Source organism: Schistocerca nitens, chromosome 1 (assembly GCF_023898315.1).
Source record: "Schistocerca nitens isolate TAMUIC-IGC-003100 chromosome 1, iqSchNite1.1, whole genome shotgun sequence".
Taxonomy (NCBI): domain Eukaryota; kingdom Metazoa; phylum Arthropoda; class Insecta; order Orthoptera; family Acrididae; genus Schistocerca; species Schistocerca nitens.
This window is the reverse complement of record NC_064614.1, coordinates 900,867,268-900,892,742: the sequence shown is the minus strand read 5'-3', so window position 1 is coordinate 900,892,742 and position 25,475 is coordinate 900,867,268. Positions and strand designations below refer to the sequence as shown.

The following is a 25,475-nucleotide window of genomic DNA, read 5'->3' as shown; positions in this document are numbered from 1 at the left end:
GTAAGACCTACTACAAAGTTATTAAACAGGCAAAGAAAATGGGAAATGAAAAATATATCCACAAATCAATGCTGTGCTGTGTATGGGCTTTACACCCTGTAGATCAGCAGCCTTTCTCGAAGCAATGGTATATCAAGTGATCTAATCTTGAATGGGTTACATTAGCAACATACAGAGTTCAACTGTGCACACTGCCTAGGCCATCAGGTGGCAGTGCAAGTAGTTTCTCTAGTATCTCTGCGTGACCTGGGTATTTAAGGTGAGCAAAGTTGCTCAGAGATGCATTCTGTTGCTGAGTATGGACTGCATCTGGAGTTCCACAATCAGAGCCACAATAGGAACCCTTGCTTTGTGTGATGGTGTGCCACATCAGGTACCAATCAACAGAGCCGGTACCAATCAACAGAGCCACCAATGCCTGCCTTCACCATTGTCAGGACTTGGCCTCTGCATTGGAGACATCCAGGAATTTGATTATCAGCCATTGACCTTCATTACTTTATTTTGATCAATATTAAAAGACAGTCCAAGGTTGAACGATGCTCTTTATTGGCTCAAAAATGATGCATTTCACCCAGGTAGGGTATCATCAGATTATCTGTAAGTACAGTGAAAAACAGACATATTAAACAGCTGGGGGGGGGGGGGGGGGCAGGGGGGGGGGGCTGTCCTAGGCTACTATACTCGAAAGTGAAAACTAAAAACATGAAGATTTAAGATGTAAAGGATAGGAAAGCATATACAAAATGTCGTAACTACTGCCAAAAAGCATTTGTCAATACACCTAAAATACCCCATATATGAACATGAAAAACTCCATGAGAGATGGTATAAGAACCACCAGGAATAAACCTACAGAAGAATACTTAAAAGGTGTAACTGCTGGTTTACATCATGAGATATAGGTGATGTGTCCAGTGACTATAACACCAGTTGATCCCACTGGAATCAGTTAATTCATGCAAAGACATGGATGTATACAAAATCGAATGATCACATAGGCTCAGTCAGGGTAATACAGGTGGCAGACTTCAGTTTACTGGTAGAATACTGGGGAAATGCAATAAGCCTACAAAGGCAATTTCTTGAAAACCATTCATACAACCCATCTTAGAATATTGCTCAAATGGGTGGAACCCATGACAATGTCACAGAGATGCTGAAGAAACTGAACTGGCAGACTCTTGACGATAGATGTGAACTCTACTGAGAAACACTATTTACAAAGTTTCAGGAACCATTTTTCAATGATGTCTCTAAGAATATAATCCACCCAATGTGTACCGCTTCTGTAGGAATCTTGAGGACAAGATTAGGTTAACTGCAGCACATGCTGAGGTATTTAAACAGTCATTCTTCCCACGCTCCATATTTGAATGGAATGGAAAGAAACCCTAGTAACTGGTGCAATGGGATGTGATCTTTGCCATACACTTTACAGTAGTTTGTGGAGTATAGATGGAGATGTAGATAGGGTCTGGTCATCTTGTAGTAAGACTAGACAAATTGACCCCCATAACACTGTGAGAAAAAACTATCTATTTAAAATGCATATATGAAGATAGTAACTGTTATCGAAAGAACAGATACCATTATTGACCATGCAGCTTCTCTAGAATAAATGATAATAATTGAAACCCGCAGGTGCTGACGGGTGTTGTTGATATACCTCGATGGGGACAGCTGAAAATATGTGCCCTGATCGGGACTTGAACCCGGGATCTCCTGCTTACTTGGCAGACGCTCTATCTATCTGAGTCACCGAGGACACAGATGAATAGTGTTACTGCAGTGACTTATCCTTTGCACGCCTCCTGTGAGACCTACATTCCCAACTGTCCACAATTCACTACGTAATGTACCTAGTAGATATTTGTCCATCCACTCATTACTCGCGCACACTAAGGTGACGATTCCCTTAAGAGTTTGGGCAACCTGTGCGCATTCGCACAGATAAAGGTCAATGGCTGGGTAGCCTGTAACTATATATATGAAGATAGTAACTGTTCTCGAAAGAATGGATACCATTGATGACCGTGCAGCTTCTCTACAATAAATAATTAATTGAAACCCTCAGCTGCCGACAGGTGTTGTTGATATACCTCGATGGGGACAGCTGAAAATGTCATCAATGGTATCTGTTCTTTCGAGAACAGTTACTATCTTTATATACATATTTAAAGGCTACCCAGCCATTGACCTTCATCTGTGCAAATGGGCACAGGTTGCCCAAACTCTTATGTGAATCATCACCTTAGTGTGTGCGAGTAATGAGTGGATGGGCAAATATCTATTAGGTACATTACGTATGTAGACTGTGGACAGTTGGAAATGTAGGTCTCACGGGATGCGTGCAAGGGATAAGTCCCTGCAGTCACGTTATTCCTCTGTGTCCTCGGTGGCTCAGACAAATAGAGCATCTGCCATGTAAGCAGGAGATCTCGGGTTCAAGTCCCGGTCAGGGCACACATTTTCAGAGTTCCCCATCGAGGTATGTCAACAACACCTGTCAGCAGCTGAGGGTTTCAATTAATTATCCTTTATTTAAAATGCTACCAATATGGGTGTAATTGATGGTTCCCTTTCTTGCATATAAGAAGAGAGATTGAAATTTTGCATTTTTAATACTCACCACAAAGTACCCTAGGGCAACATGTATTAAGATCAAGATGAGTTGCTGTTGGTGTAGTACGGCAGCCTGGTGGAGGAGGAGGGCATGCTGCTGCTGGTGATAACTGGCAAAGAATTTCGCCAAAGTAACACGCACACGTAGAGCACCTAGTTCCACCGGGTACCACTGCTCCATGCCGATACTCATGGCCATCTGAGAGACATCTTTCTGCAACATTCAGCAGCTTTTTCATGAAGTAATACATTTGGAAATGAAAGTAATTTACATTAATTGTAACTTTCTAATTAGTTACCTTACTGGCATAAACATAGCATGAATGCAATTTCATCAACAATAATTAACAGTTATATCATTCTATTTGTACATGAAATATTTCCATGCACCAGTCAGATGTCATATAATTGTTGCTGAAATTAAATCTGGTAATAGAAAATAAAATAAAACATGATATTAAAAATAAATGTGCACTCCAGAGCTTTCTGCTTTTGTGGGAATGTTTATTAACTGAGACATGCATAGAACTACGTTCATAATTATAGCAAAGAAGAGTTTAATCCAACAGAATCAAACAACAAAGTGTCACTCAACAAGAGTAGTTTTCTCCTGTAGCTTTTTTCCTTGTTTATCTCCACCCTCTATCATTACATTACATTACAGCGAACAATGCCAAAATAAAGAGATGTTGCAAAACTAAACAACTAAACACTATAATAATTAGGTTACCAGCACCACCATCATCATCAGGAATGGTGAAAAGATGATGGCAAAGTAAAAGCAGAAATTCTGAATTCTATTTTCAGTTATTTGTGGAAGTTTAAATATCTTGGTGAGATTATTAGCTGGAATGTTAATGAAAGAGCATCAATAGATAGTAGAACATTAAAACTTCAGCAAGTGCAGAGAACCACCTGCAAAAAATGATCTCACTCAATAAATGATAAATTTCAACATTACTCCTCCATCGTTAAACCGGAAGCAACATATGCAAGTGAAACACTATTCAGACTAAATACTCAAGCAACCACTGACAAATTGCAGAATGTTGATAGAAGAATACTCTGAACAATTATCAGTAAGAAACATCAAGTAAATGGACAGTGGAGACTTTTGCCCAGTTCAGTAGTGAATAAAGAAAGTGAATCCATTATTGATACAATGCAGAAAAGGATGGCATTTTTCAGCCACATATCTCGCCTACCAAATACAATAATCCTGAAGCAACTTTTTGACTACTTCTGGAACAGAAAAACCAAAAACAACTGGCTTAAAGAAGTACAAAGTGTTCTGGATGAACTGAACATCACCACACACTAAATTCAACACAGAGAAGAGAAACTGCTTGTGAAGAACAAATACACATGGATGAAATTCAAACCATCGGAACGGAAGAAGTATGTCATTTCTGCAGATCACGGCAAATAAAGAAATTTTGGGAAATGAAGAAATTGCTGCCTGCTAAGACCTAAACTTAATCATTGTAGACTCTGTTGTGTTATGTTTGATTTTAGTGCTCCAATGTGGGTGTAAACTATGTAAATAAATAAATAAATAATATTTGTGGAAACATTGTTGTTGCATCTTGATAACCTTTCAGTCATGACAATTGGTGCTACACAAATTTTTTGTTGTAGTTCTAGGTTTGATGTTGTTGTTGACAAATGGATGTCATATCAAATCACATTGCAGTTCATTGTCATGCAGCTGATGAATCAAATACGAGTTTTATGTGAAGTCACATATGATGTTCTAACATCATACCACAGCACAGTTCCTGCCTAGAATAACAAAATATTGTGTTAGTGAAGTGCAATAATTATAAATGCTTTAAATTTTAGTGTGAAGTTGTGCACCCTCACAATAGCAGAAAATGACAGACAAAAAGCAGCAGATTGAAGATCTGACTGGCAAGGAAAGCTGGACAACCTGGCAAATTGTTAGGAAGATTTGTTTAGACAGAATAGCATCCATGTGTAAAAAGCTATCACCAATATGTTGTTGTTGTTGTGGTCTTCAGTCCTGAGACTAGTTTGATGCAGCTCTCCATGCTATTCTATCCTGTGCAAGCTTCTTCATCTCCCAGTACCTGCTGCAACCTACATCCTTCTGAATCTATCACGCTGCCCTCCAGTACCAAATTGGTGATCCCATGATGCCTCAGAACATGTCCTACCAACTGGTCCCTTCTTCTTGTCAAGTTGTGCCACAAACTCATCTTCTCCCCAATCCTATTCAATACCTCTTCATTAGTTATGTGCTCTACCCATCTAATCTTCAGCATTCTTCTGTAGCACCAGATTTCGAAAGCTTCTATTCTCTTCTTGTCCAAACTATTTATTGTCCATGTTTCACTTCCATACATGGTTACACTCCATACAAATACTTTCAGAAACGACTTCCTGACACTTAAATCTATACTCAATGTTAACAAATTCTTCTTCAGAAACACTTTCCTTGCCATTGCCAGTCTACATTTTATATCCTCTCTACTTCGACCATCATCAGTTATTTTGCTCCCAAAATAGCAAAACTCCTTTACTACTTTAAGTGTCTCATTTCCTAATCTAATTCCCTCAGCATCATCTGACTTAATTTGACTATATTCCATTATCCTCATTTTGCTTTTGTTGATGTTCATCTTACATCCACCTTTCAAGACACTGTCCATTCCATTCAACTGCTCTTCCAAGTCCTTTGCTGTCTCTGACAGAATTACAATGTCATCAGTGAACCTCAAAGTTTTTATTTCTTCTCCATGGATTTTAATACCTACTCCAAATTTTTCTTTTGTTTTCTTTACTGCTTGCTCTATATACAGATTGAATAACATCAGGGAGAGGGTACAACCCTGTCTCACTCCCTTCCCAACCACTGCTTCCCTTTCATGTACCTTGACTCTTGTAACTCCCATCTGGTTTCTGTACAAATTGTAAATAACCTTTCGCTCCCTGTATTTTACCCCTGCCGCCTTTAGAATTTGAAAGAGAGTATTCCAGTCAACATTGTGAAAAGCTAACTCTAAGTCTACAAATACTAGAAATGTAGGTTTGACTTTCCTTAATCTATCTTCTAAGATAAGTCGTAGGGTCAGTATTGCCTTACGTGTTCCAATATTTCTATGGAATCCGAACTGATCTTCCCCGAGGTCAGCTTCTACCAGTTTTTCCATTTGTCTGTAAAGAATTTGCGTTGGTATTTTGCAACTGTGACGTATTAAACTGGTAGTTCGGTAATTTTCACATCTTTCAACACCTGCTTTCTTTGGGATTGGAATTATTATATTCTTCTTGAAGTCTGAGGGTATTTTGCCTGTCTCATACATCTTGCTCACCAGATGGTAGAGTTTTGTCAGGACTGGCTCTCCCAAGGCCATCAGTAGTTCTAATGGAACGTTGTCTACTCCAGGGGCCTTGTTTTGACTCAGGTCTTTCAGTGCTCTGTCAAACTCTTCACGCAGTATCATATCTCCCATTTTATCTTCATCTACATCCTCTTCCATTTCCATAATATTGTCCTCAAGTACATCGCCCTTGTATAGACCCTCTATATACTCCTTCCACCTTTCTGCTTTGCCTTCTTTGCTTAGAGCTGGGTTTACATCTGAGCTCTTGATATTCATGCAAGTGGTTCACTTTTCTCCAAAGGTCTCTTTAATTTTCCTGTAGGCAGTATCTATCTTACCCCTAGTGAGATAAGCCTCTACATCCTTACATTTGTCCTCTAACCATCCCTGCTTAGCCATTTTGCAGTTCCTGTCGATCTCATTTTTGAGACGTTTGTATTCCTTTTTGCCTGCTTCATTTACTGCATTTTTATATTTTCTCCTTTCATCAATTAAATTCAATATTTCTTCTATTGCCCAAAGATTTCTACTAACCCTCATCTTTTTACCTACTTGATCCTCTGCTGCCTTCACTACTTCATCCCTCAGAACTACCAATTCTTCTTCTACTGTAATTCTTTCCCCCATTCCTGTCAATTGTTCCCTTATGCTCTTCCTGAAACTCTGTACAACCTCTGGTTTAGTCAGTTTATCCAGGTCCCATCTCGTTAAATTCCCAACTTTTTGCGGTTTCTTCAGTTTTAATATACAGTCCATAACCAATAGATTGTGGTCAGAGTCCACATCTGCCCCTGGAAATGTCTTACAATTCAGAACCTGGTCCCTAAATCTCTGTCTTACCATTATATAATCTGTCTGATACCTTCCACTATCTCCAGGCTTCTTCCATGTATACAACCTTCTTTCATGATTCTTGAACCAAGTGTTAGCTATGATTAAGTTATGCTCTGTGCAAAATTCTACCAGGCGGCTTCCTCTTTCATTCCTTACCCCCATTCCATATTCACCTACTACATTTGCTTCCCTTCCTTTTCCTGCTACCAAATTCCATTCACCCATGACTATTAAATTTTCGTCTCCCTTCACTATCTGAATAATTTCTTTTATTTCATCATACATATCATCAATTTCTTAGTCATGTGCAGGGCTAGTTGTCATATAAACTTGTACTACTGTAGTAGGCATGGGCTTTGTGTCTATGTTGGATATAATAATGTTTTCACTATGCTGTATGTAGTAGCTTACCTGCACTCCTATTTTTTTATTCATTATTAAACCTACTATTGCATTACCCCTATTTGATTTTTTATTTATAACCCTGTATTCACCTGACCAAAAGTCTTGTTCCTCCTGCCACTGAACTTCACTAATTCCCACTATATGTAATTTTAACCTATCCATTTCCCTTTCTAAATTTTCTAACCTACCTGCCCGATTAATGGATCTGACATTCCATGCTCCAATTCGTAGAATGCCAGTTTTCTTTCTCCTAATAACGATGTCCTCCTGAGTAGTCCCCGCCCGGACATCCGAATGGGAGACTATTTTACCTCAGGAATATTTTATCCAAGAGGACACCATTATCATTTAACTGTACAGCAAAGCTGCATGCCCTCAGGAAAAATAAATTACGGCTGTAGTTTCCCCTTGCTTTCAGCCGTTCGCAGTACCAGCACAGCAAGTCCAATATGTATAGTTCTAAATATGAAGGTCTTTGGGGAGCATTTATTGGAAGTATGATCTGTGATTAACAATGTATATGAAATCTTATAGACAAACTGTTTAGTGTGTTCTCAAAACTGAAAACCAGTCAAGTTAACCAAACACTGTGTTGTGTCCATTTTTAAAAACTTGTTATAAAACAATATTACAGCAAGACAATGCACATTCAATGATTAGCTATCAAGGACCATCAATAAATCACAGGTAAGGCATATTCCAATATGTGTTTCATTATGAAAATTGAGACTATCAGGTTTATTTTCCAGATAAATCTACATCTATATCTATGTGATTACTCTGCTATTCACAATAAAGTGCCTGGCAGAGTGTTCAATGAACCACCCTCAAGCTGTCTCTCTACTGTTCCACTCTCGAACAGCACACAGGAAAAGTGAGCACTTAATTTTTTCTGTGCGGGCCCTGATTTCTCCCTATGTAGGTGGGTGCCAACAGAATGTTTAAGGAGTTGAAGGAGAAAACTGGTGATTGAAACTTCATGAGAAGGTCCCATCGCAATGACAAATGCCTTTGTTTTAATGATTGCCACTCCAATTCATGTATCACGTCTGTGGCACTATCACCCCTATTTCACAATAATACAAAATGACCTGCCCTTCTTTGAACTTTTTCAATTTCATCTGTCAGTCCCACCCGATGCAGATCCCACAGCGCACAGCAGTACTCCAGAACAGGGTGGACAAGCGTGGTGTAAGCAGTCTCTTTAACAGACTTGTTGCACCTTTTAAGTGTTCTGCCAATGAATAGCAGTCTTTGGTTTGTTCCACCCACAACACTATCTATGTGATCGTTCCAATTTAGGTTACTTGTAATTGTAATACCTAAGTATTTAGTTGAATTTACAGCCTTCAGGTTTGTGTGACTTATCGCATAATCGAAATTTAGCAGATTTCTTTTAGTATTCATGTGAACAACTGCACACTTTTCTTTATTCAGGATCAACTGCCACTTTTTGCATCATACAGATATCTTACTTAAATCATTTTTCAATTCGTTTTGGTCATCTGATGACTTCACAAGATGGTAAATGACAGAATCATCTGTAAACAATCTAAGAGGGGTGCTCAGATTGTCTCCTATGTTATTAATATAGATCAGGAACAACAGAAGGCCTATAGCACTTCCTTGGGGAATGCTGGATATTACTTCAGTTTTACTTGATGACTTTCAATCTATTACTACACACTGTGACCTTTCTGACAGGAAATCATGAATACAGTCACACAACTGGGGTGATATTCCATAGGCACACAGTTTGGTTAGAAGATGCTTGTGAGGAGCAGTGTCAAAAGCCTTCTGAAATCTAAAAATATGGAATCAATTTTACATCCCCTGTTGATAGCACTCATTACTTCCTGAGTATAAAAAGCTAGTTGTGTTTTGCACAAATGATATTGTCTGAATCCATGCTGACTATGTGTCAATAAATCATTTTCTTTGAGGTACTTCATAATGTTCGGATACAGCATATGTTCCAAAACCCTACTGCAAATCAACATTATTGGTATGGGCCTGTAATTCAATGGATTACTCCTACTTCCCTTTTTGGGTATTTTTGTGACTCAAGCAATTTTCCAGTCTTTAGGTACAGATCTTTCTAGGAGTGAGCAGTTGTATATAATTGCTAAATATGGAATTATTGTATCAGCATACTCTGAGAGGAACCTAACTGGTATACAGTCTGGACCAGAAGCCTTGCCTTCATTAAGTGATTTAAGCTGCTCCAGGATATCTACTTTTATGTTTCTCACCTTGGCAGTTGTTCTTGACTGGAACTCAGGAATATTTACTTCATCTTCTTTGTTGAAGGAGTTTCGGAAAACCGTGTTTAATAACTCTGCTTTAGTGGCACTGTTATCAGTGACTTCACCATTGTTATCGGACAGTGAAGGTATTGATTGTGTCTTGCCACTGGTGTGCTTTATGTATGACCAGAATCTCTTTGGGTTTTCTACCAGATTTCGAGACAGAGTTTTGTTGTGGAAATTATTAAAAGTATCTCACAGTGAAGTACGCGCTGTATTTTGAACTTCTGCTAAACTTTGCCAATCTTGGGGATCTGGCATTATTTTAAATTTGGCATGCTTTTTTCGCTGCTTCTGCAACAGCAATCTCACCCTTTTTGTGTACCTAGGGGTATCAGTTGTTGTTGTTGTTGTGGTCTTCAGTCCTGAGACTGGTTTGATGCAGCTCTCCATGCTACTCTATCCTGTGCAAGCTTCTTCATCTCCCAGTACCTACTGCAACCTACATCCTTCTGAATCTGCTTAGTGTATTGATCTCTTGGTCTCCCTCTACGATTTTTACCCTCCACGCTGCCCTCCAATGCTAAATTTGTGATCCCTTGATGCCTCAAAAGATGCCCTACCAACCGATCCCTTCTTCTAGTCAAGTTGTGCCACAAACTTCTCTTCTCCCCAATCCTATTCAATACCTCCTCATTAGTTACGTGATCTACCCACCTTATCTTCAGCATTCTTCTGTAGCACCACATTTTGAAAGCTTCTATTCTCTTCTTGTCCAAACTGGTTATCGTCCATGTTTCACTTCCATACATGGCTACACTCCATACAAATACTTTCAGAAACGACTTCCTGACACTTAAATCTATACTCGATGTTAACAAATTTCTCATCTTCAGAAACGATTTCCTTGCCATTGCCAGTCTACATTTTATATCCTCTCTACTTCGACCATCATCAGTTATTTTACTCCCTAAATAGCAAAACTCCTTTACTACTTTAAGTGTCTCATTTCCTAATCTAATCCCCTCAGCATCACCCGATTTAATTTGACTACATTCCATTATCCTCGTTTTGCTTTTGTTGATGTTCATCTTATATCCTCCTTTCAAGACACTGTCCATTCCATTCAACTGCTCTTCCAAGTCCTTTGCTGTCTCTGACAGAATTACAGTGTCATCGGCGAACCTCAAAGTTTTTACTTCTTCTCCATGAATTTTAATACCTACTCCAAATTTTTCTTTTGTTTCCTTTACTGCTTGCTTAATATACAGATTGAATAACATCGGGGAGAGGCTACAACCCTGTCTCACTCCTTTCCCAACCACTGCTTCCCTTTCATGCCCCTCGACTCTTATAACTGCCATCTGGTTTCTGTACAAATTGTAAATAGCCTTTCGCTCCCTGTATTTTACCCCTGCCACCTTCAGAATTTGAAAGAGAGTATTCCAGTTAACGTTGTCAAAAGCTTTCTCTAAGTCTACAAAGTCCTTAATCTTTCTTCTAAGATAAGTCGTAAGGTTAGTATTGCCTCACGTGTTCCAACATTTCTATGGAATCCAAACTGATCTTCCCCGAGGTCCGCTTCTACCAGTTTTTCCATTCGTCTGTAAAGAATTCGCGTTAGTATTTTGCAGCTGTGACTTATTAAACTGATAGTTCGGTAATTTTCACATCTGTCAACACCTGTTTTTTTTTTTTTTGGTATTGGAATTATTATATTCTTCTTGAAGTCTGTGGGTATTTTGCCTGTCTTATACATCTTGCTCACCAGATGGTAGAGTTTTGTCAGGACTGGCTCTCCCAAGGCCATCAGTAGTTCTAATGGAATGTTGTCTACTCCCGGGGCCTTGTTTCGACTCTTTCAGTGCTCTGTCAAACTCTTCACGCAGTATCTTATCTCCCATTTTATCTTCATCTACATCCTCTTCCATTTCCATAATACTATCCTCAAGTACATCGCCCTTGTATAAACCCTCTATATACTCCTTCCACCTTTCTGCCTTCCCTTCTTTGCTTAGAACTGGGTTGCCATCTGACCTCTTGATATTCATACAAGTGGTTCTCTTCTCTCCAAAGGTCTCTTTAATTTTCCTGTAGGCAGTATCTATCTCACCCCTAGTGAGACAAGCCTCTACATCCTTACATTTGTCCTCTAGCCATCCCTGCTTAGCCATTTTGCACTTTCTGTCGATCTCATTTTTGAGACGTTTGTATTCCCTTTTGCCTGCTTCATTTACTGCATTTTTATATTTTCTCCTTTCATCAATTAAATTCAATATTTCTTCTGTTACCCAAGGATTTCTATTAGCCCTCGTCTTTTTACCTACTTAATCCTCTGCTGCCTTCACTACTTCATCCCTCAGAGCTACCCATTCTTCTTCTATTGTATTTCTTTCCGCCATTCCTGTCAATTGTTCCCTTATGCTCTCCCTGAAACTCTCTACTACCTCTGGTTCTTTCAGTTTATCCAGGTCCCATCTCCTTAAATTCCCACCTTTTTGCAGTTTCTTCAGTTTCAATCTGCAGTTCATAACCAATAGATTGTGCAGAATCCACATCTGCCCCTGGAAATGTCTTACAATTTAAAACCTGGTTCCTAAATCTCTGTCTTACCATTATATAATCGATCTGATACCTATTAGTATCTCCAGGATTCTTCCAGGTATACAACCTTCTTTTATGACTCTTGAACCAAGTGTTAGCTATGATTAAGTTATGCTCTGTGCAAAATTCTACAAGGCGGCCTCCTCTTTCATTTCTTCCCCGCAATCCATATTCACCTACTATGTTTCCTTCTCTCCCTTTTCCTACTGACGAATTCCAGTCACCCATGACTATTAAATTTTCGTCTCCCTTCACTACCTGAATAATTTCTTTTATCTCGTCATACATTTCATCAATTTCTTCATCATCTGCAGAGCTAGTTGGCATATAAACTTGTACTACTGTAGTAGGCATGGGCTTTGTGTCTATCTTGGCCACAATAATGCGTTCACTATGCTGTTTGTAGTAGCTAACCCGCACTCCTATTTTTTTATTCATTATTAAACCTACTCCTGCATTACCCCTATTTGATTTTGTATTTATAACCCTGTATCAGTGCCATCACTTATTAATTTATGTGGTATTTATTTCTCAACTGCTGTTGATACTATCTCTTTGAAATCATTCCACAGCTTTTCTACATTTAGATCATCAGATCAGAAGGGGTGAAGACTGTTTCTTAAAACGGCATTAATAGCATTTTTAATCAGCTTTTTTAAATAGATATACTTTGTGTTTCTTTTTTATGGTTGTAGGTGTTACGGTATTCAGCCTAGCAGCAACTGCCTTGTGGTGCTAATCCCTGTATTCATCACGCTACTCACTATGATGGTTACATATGCAGAAATATGAAATATAATTCCATACAGTCACTGAAGCCACTGAATTATGTTACCCAGTTTGTTATTGATAAATCTGAAGCAGAAGAAAAAAATGGTGTTACAATAATTGGTCATAACAGGGTTGATTTTGAAGAGATTAATCAACAGGACTGCACTAACTGAGATTTAGCCAACAACAGTATTTGCAAGTATTTGCACAGTTCTGAAATGAAGGTTAAGAGGAATTTAGAAGTAAATAATGAAGGCAAAGGAACCCACAGTAAGGAATTTTGAGAAAACCTTTGCATTACAGTCAGGTTTTGCATACTGAACAAGAATGATGCTCCTTCATGAGGCACCAAGGAATTATGCAGAATCAGTGTAGACAGAAGACTCTGAAAAAAGGAAGAATGCTATGGAAGAAGAAATGGAGTCTCTGAAGAAGAATAAAGTATGGGAATTAGTTGACATGGCTAAAACAAGTAAGGTGACAAAAAATTAGTGGATTTTTTTAAATATAAAATTGGATGTAGATGATGAAGTGACTCAACAGGTAGAACAAGGGAATATACAACAATTTAGAATTGAATATAATACACATTTAGTCTTATAGCAAGATTTGAGGTGGTAAGAGATCTTTTTAGTTCATGTGATTGGTGTGTGAAAAATTTTATTCTAAGACTTCTTTGTGTTGAAGGAGGAAATTTGTATGTGAAAATCTGAAGGCTGTGATTATAGCACAGGACACACATGTAAATTACTGAGAAGTCTCTGATGATTGAAGCAAACTTCAAAATGTTCGTGCAGATGTCCCATTAAGTTTATTAGTTAATGTAATTTGCAGGAGAGATGTGCTGATGCTTGTGTATTTTACAGTGGAAGCATGATACTGCTGTTTCATGTTGGTAATGAGCCATGCTGATTCAATGAGTAAAGTTATTGAACAGTGGGCCTAGTTCCAGATCATTGTAGATTGTATTGATTATGGTACTAACTGTGAATACAAATCATGAATTTTGATTATTTTATTCAAATAAATCAGTCTGCATATACAGGGTGATTATAATTAAAGTTAAACATTCAAAACACTGTAGAAATAACACCACTGATCAGAATGACATCAAATTGCAATGGAATATTATCGGAGAAGGGGAAAAACGTATGGCAGAAGAAAAAAAATAGTGTGAAAATTGATCAATAGATGGCGCTATATGTGTCAGAATACATAAATGCAAACACCTGTCATGCGTGCGACACATCGAAGTTGGTATAAACATGCTGGGTACATGGTTTTTCCTCCTTTCGCATCTGCAAGATTAGCCATGACTGTCTCAATGCAGGATCACAGGATCACACTCTACTTGTAAAGCTGTATTACAAGAATGAGGGAATGTGCACACATCCTTTTGCAGAAGTTCCGGACACTGAAGGGTTTGAGAAAAGGTGTTGGTCCATTGACTGCCATGTGTCTGGCAAAAATGACTCAGAAATTAGAAAAGAAGGTTTCTTTTGGTGTGCAACCTGGTAGAGGGAGGAAATGAATTGATTTGATGTCAGTGGAAGTAGCAGCCATAGCAATACAGGTGGAGAATTGCCCGAAAATTGGACATACACATGAGCATGGTGTGTAAAATCCTATGAAACATTCTTCTTTGGTATCCATTCACAATTACCCATGTGCACAAGTTGCCTCCTGTTGATCTGCCAGCAAGAGAGACCTTCACTTTAGAATTTCTTGCTCACATGGAAGTGGACAATGACTGGCCATAGAAGATCTTGTGGACAGACGAAGCCCACTTCCAAGTGACAGGATATGTCAATACACAGAATTGTCGAATATGGACAGCAGAAAATTCACACACAAATCAACCAGTACCATTTCATCCTGAAATCCTGTGCAACCACGTCATTCCAGCTCTCCAACATCATGGATGGGTTCATTTTTATGCAAGATAGCGCACCTCCGCACATTGCAAATACAGTTAAGCAGCTGTTGAAGCACCATTTTGGAAATGCTAGAATTATCAGCTGCCATTTTCCTACAGCCAGACCATCCTGATCACCTGATCTGATCCGTGTCACTTCTGGCTGTGAGGCCATCTGAAAGATGTTGTGTTCAGAGTTCCGATTACAAACTTAGCTGCATTGAATTGCTTACATTCTGAAAGAGACCCCAAAAACACTTTGATCACTTGTGGAACATGCTGTTTCTCAATTTCAACTTGTTGCAGTAAATGTTGGAAAGCAAATTTAACATGTTTTGCATAAGTCACGCGGAAAGTAATAATCCAATTTGATTTTGAATGTTGCTTTTTATTCAGTTTTGACCTCAGGACAATTAAAAACTGATCTGATTGATGCTTCTTATGAGGTTTCTGGCCTCAGGACAATTAAAAACCCATGTCATTTATGTTTTTTATGCAGTGTTTGGCCTCAGGACAATCAAAAATCGATTTTTCCCATCTGATGCCTTATGATCTTGCTGTGGTGGATGAGCTTACGTAACTAACAGTATCACATCTGCACACCCATGCACACTGAGTAGTACAGTTTGCTTAATGTCAAATGTACACCTTAGATATTGTTCTATGATTCATTTGTCATTTGTTGTCCACCACTATTCAATTATGATGCTTACAGTGCCAGGTATTGCTACATTTTGTAACTATTTATTTTCTTCTGCCACACATTTACCCCTTCATCGATAATATTCCATTGCAGTTTGATGTCATTCTGACCAGTGGTGTTATTTCTACAGTGGTTTGAAAGTTCTTTTTTTTTTAACTTTAATTATAATCACTCTGTATATTAACAGAATTTAATGGTAATATGTGGTGATGTATGGAAAATCACTGTCATTACAAACTGAACCAAAATGGATAGCGAGTTATTCATCTTTTTAATAATGCTGTATTCTATTCATATTCAGCTTCAGACTCTTTATTCACCATTCAACATTATTACATGCAATAGACTCTGTCAGTTCACTTAATGGATTACTTTTTGGTGTGTAACTTTTCCTTAAATACTTTGATTGGCATGCTTGAGGGATATTTAGACAGTCTTTTATATATTTAATTGTCATGTACTTATGACTGTTGTTAGTTTTTGCTAACCTATTTTGCGGCAAGAGCACAGAAGTACAGATTCTTGTAGTGTAGTCATGCCTTTGATTCATAACACCTAAATTTGGTGCCTCAGCAAGTATTGTCAAGGTTATATAGATTAATAACAGTTAATATTCTATATTTCATTAACAATGGTGTACAATGTGTCCTATTATCTGCCTTTGCTATTACTCTCATTTCTTTCTTCTGGATCATCAGAATTTCATTTTTTTTTTTCTATTTCCCCATAGTAGTAACTCAAACCTTGAAACAGACTGAAAAAATGAAAGTATGCAGTTCTTAACATCCAAGAAATTTTTAGGAGTTTGATGTATTTTACACAGGGTGTAAGACCAGATTATCACATGCTGTTAAAGTCGCTTCAGGAGTTCAAGGTGCACCAACACCAGCCCATTAGGTATTGCTGAAACAAATCCTTAGACATATTAAATTAACAGTTACAGGTGGACTTCAGTTGATAAGAGAGAAGATTCTAGTAACGAAGCTTATCATGATGCTGATCATTCTGTGGGTAAGCACACAAGATAATTAATAAGTAGCATTCTTCTTGTGGCAACAGACAGTCACATAGCTGTCATTGCGCGGTCAGCTGATCGCTTACTATGTGTCAACTGAGTTTGTGCATACTGACATGTGGTTACTCCTTGCCATGGTGCATGGACATACCTCAGTTTCAAGTGAAATATTTTAGACTATTCCGTTGTTGACTGCTTTCTGAGATCCTCGAACTTAGTGTCTGTCAACGAATTGTTTCTTCCAGTTCATGTTAATCGTATTTTCATGTTTCCTGATGATTTCTGTAATGTAGAAGCACTCTAATGTCAGATGCAGATGCACCTGCAATCTCAAGATTGGAGGTATGGCTACCACCATTATGGCCTCATAACCCACATATTATGGTTAGTGCAGATTGAGATGAGCTGCCTTTGTATCAGTGTAACATCGGATTCCACCACATTTGCTTTGGTAGTTACTCAATTGGATCATCGATACGTTGCTGAAGTGCAAGATGATATAACTTCACTGCCTGAGACAGAAGCATACCTGAAACTTAAGACAGAATTAATATGGCAAGTATTGGTATCACAAGTACAGAGAATGTGAGCCAAGGACTAACACAAGAGGATATTGAGGCCAAGAAACTGTCACAATACCTCTGTCACTTGGGGAATAAAATCAATACATTAGCGGTTCCCAACACACTACTCAGTACCTTGTGGAACGGTAGATTGCTGGCTCAGATGAAGTAGCACCACAAATGGATATGCCACTCATCACTGCAACTGATATGGCTAACTGTTTTCAAGACACAATTGTATCTACTTTGTAAATATCTTGAGAACATGAATACTGAGATAAAAATGTAAATATAAGTATAATATAGTATGTTAAATAATTTTCAAGACCTAAAAAATGGGTGAAAAATGTATGCAACATTATTATAAGTATTGCCACTTTCTTCTTCTTCTTTCGTTTTGGCCATCTTAGGACCACTTTAATTCACTTCAGCTTCATTTCTTCTGGTCTTTCTTCTTTCCCAATATTCTTTAATTCTCATACTTTGCAACCTTCTTCATTCTTCTGTCCCAGATGATTTTGTTCTGAGTCTCATTCTGTCCTTGAAAGCTTTGAAGGACTAAATTTTTTATTTAAAAATCACCCTGTTGTATATCTCTGGTTCCTGTATTCTCATTTGCTCCAGATCTCTTTGTACCTCTTGGATCCATTGTACTTTGGTTTTCTTGTTGATCAGAAATTGTGTGATTCACTGTGTTAACCTCTCCTGGTCCATTCCGAGAATGAGTCCTAAGAATATGCTCATTCTTTTCCTGATGACATCAGAAATTTTTTCTATCTAGGTATACAGTTCATGGTTGGCTCAGTTTCTAAGTTGACCATCTTCTGTTCTTTGAGGTCCTAATATTCTCCTTAGAATCTTTCATTCTATCAGTTCTAGCCTCTCGATCACTCCGGTTCTTGCTAAGTTGAGAGTTTCTGCTGCATATAGAGCTTCAGGGCTGATTGCTGTTTGGTAATGTTTCAATTTTGCATTTATCAAAATATTATTCTCATTGTAGGTGTTGATAGTTTATATGCTATGTGCATTTTGTTTATTCACACTCGCATTGCTTCTTTTTCAGTCAGTCCAATGACTATCATCCGCACCTCATAGTCTCACGGTCACATTCTTGTTTCCCGAGCACAGGGTCCTGGATTCGATTCCCTGTGGGGTCAGGGATTTTCACCTGCCTCAAGTTGACTGAGACTGGACTGAGCAAAGGTTGGGAATTTGTACGGGCGCTGATAACTGCACAGTTGAGCGCCCCACAAACCAAACATCATCATCATCATCCAATGTCTATCCATTCTCCAAGCTGTTTGAATCTCTCCATCTTCTGAATTTTCCCTCCTTCCATTGTGATCCATCTAGGAGCTGTCATGATGTTCGTCATACATTGTTTCTTATTGATAGAGATCTGTAGTCCTGCTTTAGCTGCCTGCCTCTGCAGTTTTGTGGTTTGGTTAACTGCTCTTCTACTGATTCAGGCAAGATCACAATCTCATCTGCGAAGGCTAGACAATCTACCCGTACTCCTTTACTCTTACCCCCAGTTGTATTCCACCCATTCCTTTCATTCCTTGTCGCCATTCTCTGATCATCTTATCAAGGACACAATTAAAGAGCAAAGGAGAGAGTCCATCTCCCTGTCTCACCCCAGTTTTAATCTTAAAGGCCTCCTACAGCTTTCCTTTATACTTGAACTTGGATGGTGTGTTGCTTAGGGTCTGTTTAAGCAGTTCACTGGATTTTCTATCCAAACTCATCTCCCCTTAAATTTTGGAACAGTGTGTGTCTGTCCACAGAAGTCTAGGAATGTAAGCACAAACTTTCTTCTCCTCTGTTTTTGATAAGCGATTATCTGTTTTAGATTCAGGATCTGTACTGCACATGATATCTCCTTTCTGAAGTCTCCTTGGTCTCATAAATTTGTGGATTTAGTTGTTGTACCACTCTATTTAGCAGTGCTTTTGAGAATACCTTACATGTCATAGGTATTAAAGAAATTTCCCTGTAGTTCCCGGGTTCCATCTTATCGCCTTTCTTGTGTACAGGATGTATTAGTGCCAATGTCCAACCTACTGCCACTTTGATGTATTCAATTGTAATAAATAGATTAATTATTGCAAGAAAATAGGTTTTAGTTGAAAGGTCCTATATTACAAGCACACGCTGTGTTCAAAATGTAATCAAATAGGACCAAATAAAAATCAATCAATTGATTTTGACCCAGCAACTATGTATAAAAGAGCTTCAATGGAAACGAGGCCCCACTATGACAGTCTATTAAATAAAGATGAGACACAGAACAAACAGCTGAATGACAGCATGTTGAACAAGGTCAGCCTCCTCAGTAAACAGATGAGTGAGCTGCCCAAAAGCTGGAATGCTACAGGATAGTCCCACTGGAGATTATGGAGCCAATCTTCATCAAACACACCCTCCTGGTGACTTGCAGTCAGTGAGCATATGTTGGGATTACCAACGATTTGGACACTGGGCACACAAATGTAATCTGCTATGCATATGCAAAGAAATTGGATCTTATCTCAGCATTCTGCCATGAGGCAAGCTATACAAGTACTGTCCGGTCACCATATTTTGTCTGTCAATGACTAACAGCTCTACTATCATGTACACAATGCAGCACTTGGAACTGGACATGGGACTGAGGTGCGCTTTTGGTATGGACCTCTGTAATTGAAGATGTGATGCAGCCCATTATAAGATTCTGGATACGGATCATAATATACATAAAAAACAGTTACCAAGTTTTCTATACACACGTATATTTTACCATAAAGACTGATACACATGAACACTGCATGAAGTACAAAGGCAGACTGAATTAAACATGGCGGCTCGTCAGAGCAGTTAATGTTCCAAAGATTGTAATTCATGTGGTCGATGTGACCTATCGACACCACACAGCCCCCCTTCCCTCAATATGGAGTATGGCCTATGAGCCCTGAAGGGGGGGGGGGGTCGTGTGGGTATCAGCGTCGGCGTGAGTGTTGGGAGGTGCAGGCGCATGACCGGAAGCTCCATCTCCGTCAGGTCGGCATGCGAAGGTGCGGGGGGGTGGCTGCCGGTCCAACTCGTAATCCAAAAACCAGTGGGGGGGAATAATGATGCATCGGCAAACTTGGGAGTAGCGGTATGGGAGAGGAGCATGCCTACCCTGAATGCATACTGAGCCGTCCGAAGAAATGAAAGCTCGAACACATGTCGGGTTGCACTCTTGTGGGAGGGACAAGCTGTGCACTATCTTGACATTGAGTTCCTCAGTAAGGGTCGGGTCTGTACTGTCGGTGAACAGTATGAGCACCTGATTATCTAACACCATAATTGGCATGTTGTAAATGTGGTCAGGCGGTATGTTGCAGTGCAAAATGAAGGACGGGTCGTCCGCATCTCTAGTACCTGAAATGTCTTCAAAACCTGTGAATGGGGGTGATGATGACATGCCTGAGGAACCTGCGAACTGTGGTGGTGACTTGTTGGATGGAGAAAACCCAACTGTAGGTTGAGCGGACTCATTAGCGGGTTCGTCAAAAGAACATGTGCTCGGGCAGTCCAACTGGGACAGCAGAGGGGTGTCGAAGGCTATGAAGGCAGGCTTGAGCTCGTGTAGAGAAATGGTTTGCGGGTTATCTTTTATCATAATGTCGAATGTCATCTCGCCCCTCCAGAGTACTTTAAAGGGGCCGAGGTAAGGGGGTTGCAAGGGTTGTCTGACAGAGTCGTCCCTTAGCATGATGTATGAGCAAGAGCTGAGTGAGGTCAGCACGTAAGTGTCAGGTGAGGAATGGCTGACAGGTGGGTGTAGCCGGGTGTGCAAGCATCCTTCCAATAAAGTCTGGGAAGGAGGGGGAATCCCCAGGATCTTGGGGGAGAATTAGTTCCCCAGGTAAAACCGGGTTTTCACCGAAAACGAATTCGGAAATCATCCCATGTAAATCTGGTTCAAATGTAGAACATAGGCCCAGCAACAACCAAGGAAGTGCCTCAGACCAGAGAGTCGTGGCACCTGAGTGCAGTTTTAAGGGTGTGGTGCCATTGTTCCACCAACCCATTACCTTGCGGGTGGTAGGCTGTCGTATGGATCTTTTTAATACCGCAAAGATTACAGAGAATCGTTAAAAGTCCAGATTCGAACTGTCGACCCTGGTTGGTTGTGATGGTGGACGGACAGCCGAACCTAGTGATCCAAGAAGAAACAAATCCTTTAGCCACAGTTTCTGCTGTGATGTTGGGTAAGGGGACGGCCTCCACCCAACGAGACATTCGGTCTATTGTGGACAGGATATATCTGTGGCCCTCCAACAGAGGCAGGAGACCGATAAGGCCAATATGAACATGATGGAAACATCCCTTATGGATGTCAAACTTGCCGAGTGGTGGAGAGGTGTGACGTCCTATTTTGTTTCGTTGACAGTCCATGTTTGACAGTCCCGTTTCACATCTTTCCACACAAAATGCTCGGTGACGAGCGAGTGGTGACTCGGACGCCGAGGTGGGCGAGATTATGCAAGGCATCAAACAGCATGGGCGGGAACAACGGCCGTAGAATGCCTGTACAAGAGTCGCACCACACTTCGTCTGAAATGCCAGGGAACTTAGCCTTCATAAACTCGAGCAAAGATTGCGGGTCTGTAAGCAGAACCTGAGTGTCCTCGTCTGAAGCCTGTAGAGTGGCGAGTTTGGATAAATCGATGATACTTGAAACGGCATTGATCCACGAGAGGAAATCAGCGGGGAGGATGGCCCTCGATGACAGTGCGGAAATGTTTGACGGCCTCATACACCGCCCAGTGGCGCCGACTTAGGGGGGCAAGGTCCTTTGTGCCCCCCAATAGTTAAAGGTAGGGACCTCGCCCCCCTCCCCCCCCCCCCCCCAATATTCAAACATGCATTTCTCACTGCTCTCTCCCCCTTCCTCATCCTTTACTGGGAAATTTGTTAAAACTTGCACATACGTTTTTGCATAATGGTATGTAATGATTATGTAGGAAAAAAATACCGATTTTAAAAGCAATTGCGTATTCCTTTCTGCTACTCCTCCAACCTCTGCATATGACAAACTGTCATGACAGGGTTTATCCCTGCATCTGTACTATTCACTATTCGCACACTTTTACTGTACGGAGGCATGCGGAGAGCGAAAGCTAACCATGAGCTTGCGGTGCTTTGGCTCCTAGGACAAGCTCTACTTCCTCCCACAGCAGCCTGCTGGCAGCTTGTAAAAGAAACTAATGAGCAATAGTAATACCGAATTTGATAGCAATCGCTAGAAGGACTAGATAACCTTAAAGATTCTTCATTCATTTTTGTAAATTCTATTGACAATCACTAGGAAATACACCACACAAATCAGCACCGGCTCCAGGGATTTTGCCCCCCCCCCCCCCCTTTTTCGACATAGTCAACTTTTCCCAAAATATATTTAATACAAGACGCCTTATTTTCACATATCACACTCATTCGTCTCTTTGTTGTGAATATGTCTTTAAGATCAAAGCAGAAGTCAGTGATACATTTACAGTGCAATACATTTTAAGCCATTTTTGTTGGAGGAAACGTTTCTTTCGTAAATCGGAGCACGCTGTTTCTGTACCATAGATAATTTTCAATAAGACCCTTGATTTTATGAATAATTTGTATTTCCAATTTATTCTCACATTCCTTCATTTAAGCAAGATGGATTTGCCGCCCCCAAAAATTTGTCGCCCTGGGCGATGGCACGGTTCGCTCCTCCTCCCCCTAGAGCCGGCCCTTATAATAATCAACACTATTGTTACATGACTACTTCTTGTTAGCCGCACAGTACTGTTACGCACGCCGCAGCAAATTTTAGCAGCGAACGTAAATATTCCGGAGCTGGGCATCGCCAGTGGTCAGTTAGTCTTACTGTGACTCGGTTCAGTTGTTAATCTTTCTTCCCTTACTATCCAGTTTAAAATGGACAAGTTTATAATTATGAAGAAATGTGACAGTGTGGCAAGTATCAGCGATGGTGAAGCTAGACCCAGGTGTTAGTCGTGCTTTGTGTGACAACAAACACACTAATAGTGACGGAACTGTGGCGGTGACAAAAAACACTGTTCCCGAAAAAAACAACGCTGTTATCAGCCCTCTTGGAAACAGAAATTTGCATGGATCAATTACAATAAGGTGAAAGATGTTATTTTTTGCAAAATTTGCAGACAAATGTTTGAAGACAATCGTTTTCGGTTTTATCACAAAATGGAAAAAACTTTCATGGAAACTAGTTTTTCGAGCTGGAAGAAAGGGGTAGAAAACTTGAAAGTGCATGAAGCATCGGGCTGCCACAGAGAAGCTGTACTGAAATTCAAATTCGTAAAATCTAATGTCAATGTATTTAGCCAAATTTCCAAAGAAAAACTGACACAAATTAAAGAAAACCGAGCTTGTTTGACAAAAATCATATCTTCCCTCCGTTATTTAATAGTGCAGGGGCTTGCAAGACGTTGGCATACTGATGAAACAAATAACTTTGACAGTTTATTACGCCGTCGATGTGAAGATAACAGGCTACTTTTAATATGGCTACAGCGCGAAACCTACAAATAGACATCCCATGACGCGCAAAACAAAATTATAGTCATTTCAAGTCATACACTTCTTGGAAAATTAGTGGAGGATATCAAGAGTGCAGAGTATTTTGTATTAATAGCAGACGAAACAACAGACATAGCTACCAAAGAGCAACGACGGCAGACCACGCAGCTGGAGACATGGACAGGGGTTGCATTGTTGGTGATTCCAAGCAACGATTGTGGTAAGTGCATACGGATGCTATGCGTTTAAGCAAAGAGTGTATATCGGCAATTATGTCTCTTTCTTGTTTGTGCAGAGTTTATCACTTACAACAACCGTCACCCATGACATTTCGCAACAAGTGGAATAAATATTCATTAAATAACTAGTTACAATCACATTTAATGCTTGCATTGGCTACAACGTTCTCTGTAGAGGGCTGAGAACGCTACTGAAAGCTCATTGGTGGTCGAGGAAGGCGTGACGTAGATGAGCAGGATAAGCCTAAACTCGACCGCTATAGTTAGTGACTCCAACCATAAAGCTGGGTTCTCACATACAACTAGTGTGGCGCCACAGCTTATGGCTTTCTGTAGTGGCATCATGCATCACCACTCACATTGTGAAAAGAGTTCGGTACAAGCAAGATGAAACCCAAATGCTGAATCCAAAAACAAATTTTGCACAGGGATAAATCAGAGGTCACAAACAAATTTATAAGAGAAAAACACTAGGAGACGAAAATGCTCTCTGCATTTGCAAATTAAGCAATTGGTGACATGTAAATATCATCTGGAGACACACCACTCTTCCAAGATATTAGAATCTCAACGATGAGATAAGCATTTTGAATGATTAATTTAGCAGCTGCTTCATCACACGTGGGAGCTATTTCCTAGATATAAGCCACAATTTATACAGTGCATGGTCTCACAAAACATGAAGTTGATATCACTCACATTTTTGGTGACACATATTAATTTTATTTATTTATTCATCCAAAAATTTTATAAGATTGTGGGATACATAACTGATTTGCAAATATTCCTCTCCCCCTGCCCCCACCACCACCACCCTTCCACCACACCTTCCCCTCTCCCCCCCCCCCTACACTGTTGCAGAGAATCAAACATAGGTGGCTGTCGTTGTAGTTCCAGAAACTGCGAATGTGCTCCTGCCGACCATTTTTTCCACTTTTTTTTTTAGTAATACCTCAGTAATGGAATACAGCAGCAATTACTCCACGATAAATGTGACAGAATGCGCATGCCTCGAAATATTGTCACCACGGAGCAGTGGTGAAAATAAACTGGTGCAACAAAGTACAGTCAAACTGTTCTGTGGCCGCGCAGGATTAGCCGAGCGGTCTAAGTCACTGCAGTCATGGACTGTGCGGCTGGTCCCGGCGGAGGTTCGAGTCCTCCCTCGGGCATGGGTGTGTGTGTTTGTCCTTAGGATAATTTAAGTGAAGTAGTGTGTAAGCTTAGGGGCTGATGACATTAGCAGTAAAGTCCCATAAGATTTCACATTCTGTGGCATGACAAAAGTGGCGTCTCTTAAATTGCGCTACCAAAAACTGGGAGTTCACCCACACAATTCCACTGCAACTGCAGTGAGCACACCGTGACAAGGGTGCACCACTGGTGTGCCTGCCAGTAGCTGTACGGCAGTCAACGTGTTAAATGTACCAGTCGAAAAGCAACATGCATTCAAACTCACAGAAACCTCTTCACAGTCATAATTTTCTGAATATCCTGAGCTCTTTTTTTGTTTATTTTATCACAGTCAGCTCTTTTGTGTCCGAATTCACCATGGCTACAACATTTAAAGCAAGTTTTCGTCCTAAACTGTATTTATCATTTTCACTGCAATTCACGGATTTCTTTTGTGATTGAGTTTTTCCA

The 25,475-nt window shown here is 39.9% G+C and overlaps 1 protein-coding gene across 1 annotated transcript in view; it reads right to left on the bottom strand.

The window, feature by feature from the left end:
- The window catches only part of LOC126192219 (uncharacterized), a 433,600-nt gene that overhangs the window by 5,124 nt on the left and 403,001 nt on the right, over positions 1 to 25,475 (bottom strand). The window contains exon 8 of the mRNA XM_049932587.1: positions 2,633 to 2,839. Coding sequence (XP_049788544.1) covers positions 2,633 to 2,839 — 207 coding nt within the window. The remainder of the gene's footprint in view (positions 1 to 2,632; positions 2,840 to 25,475) is intronic.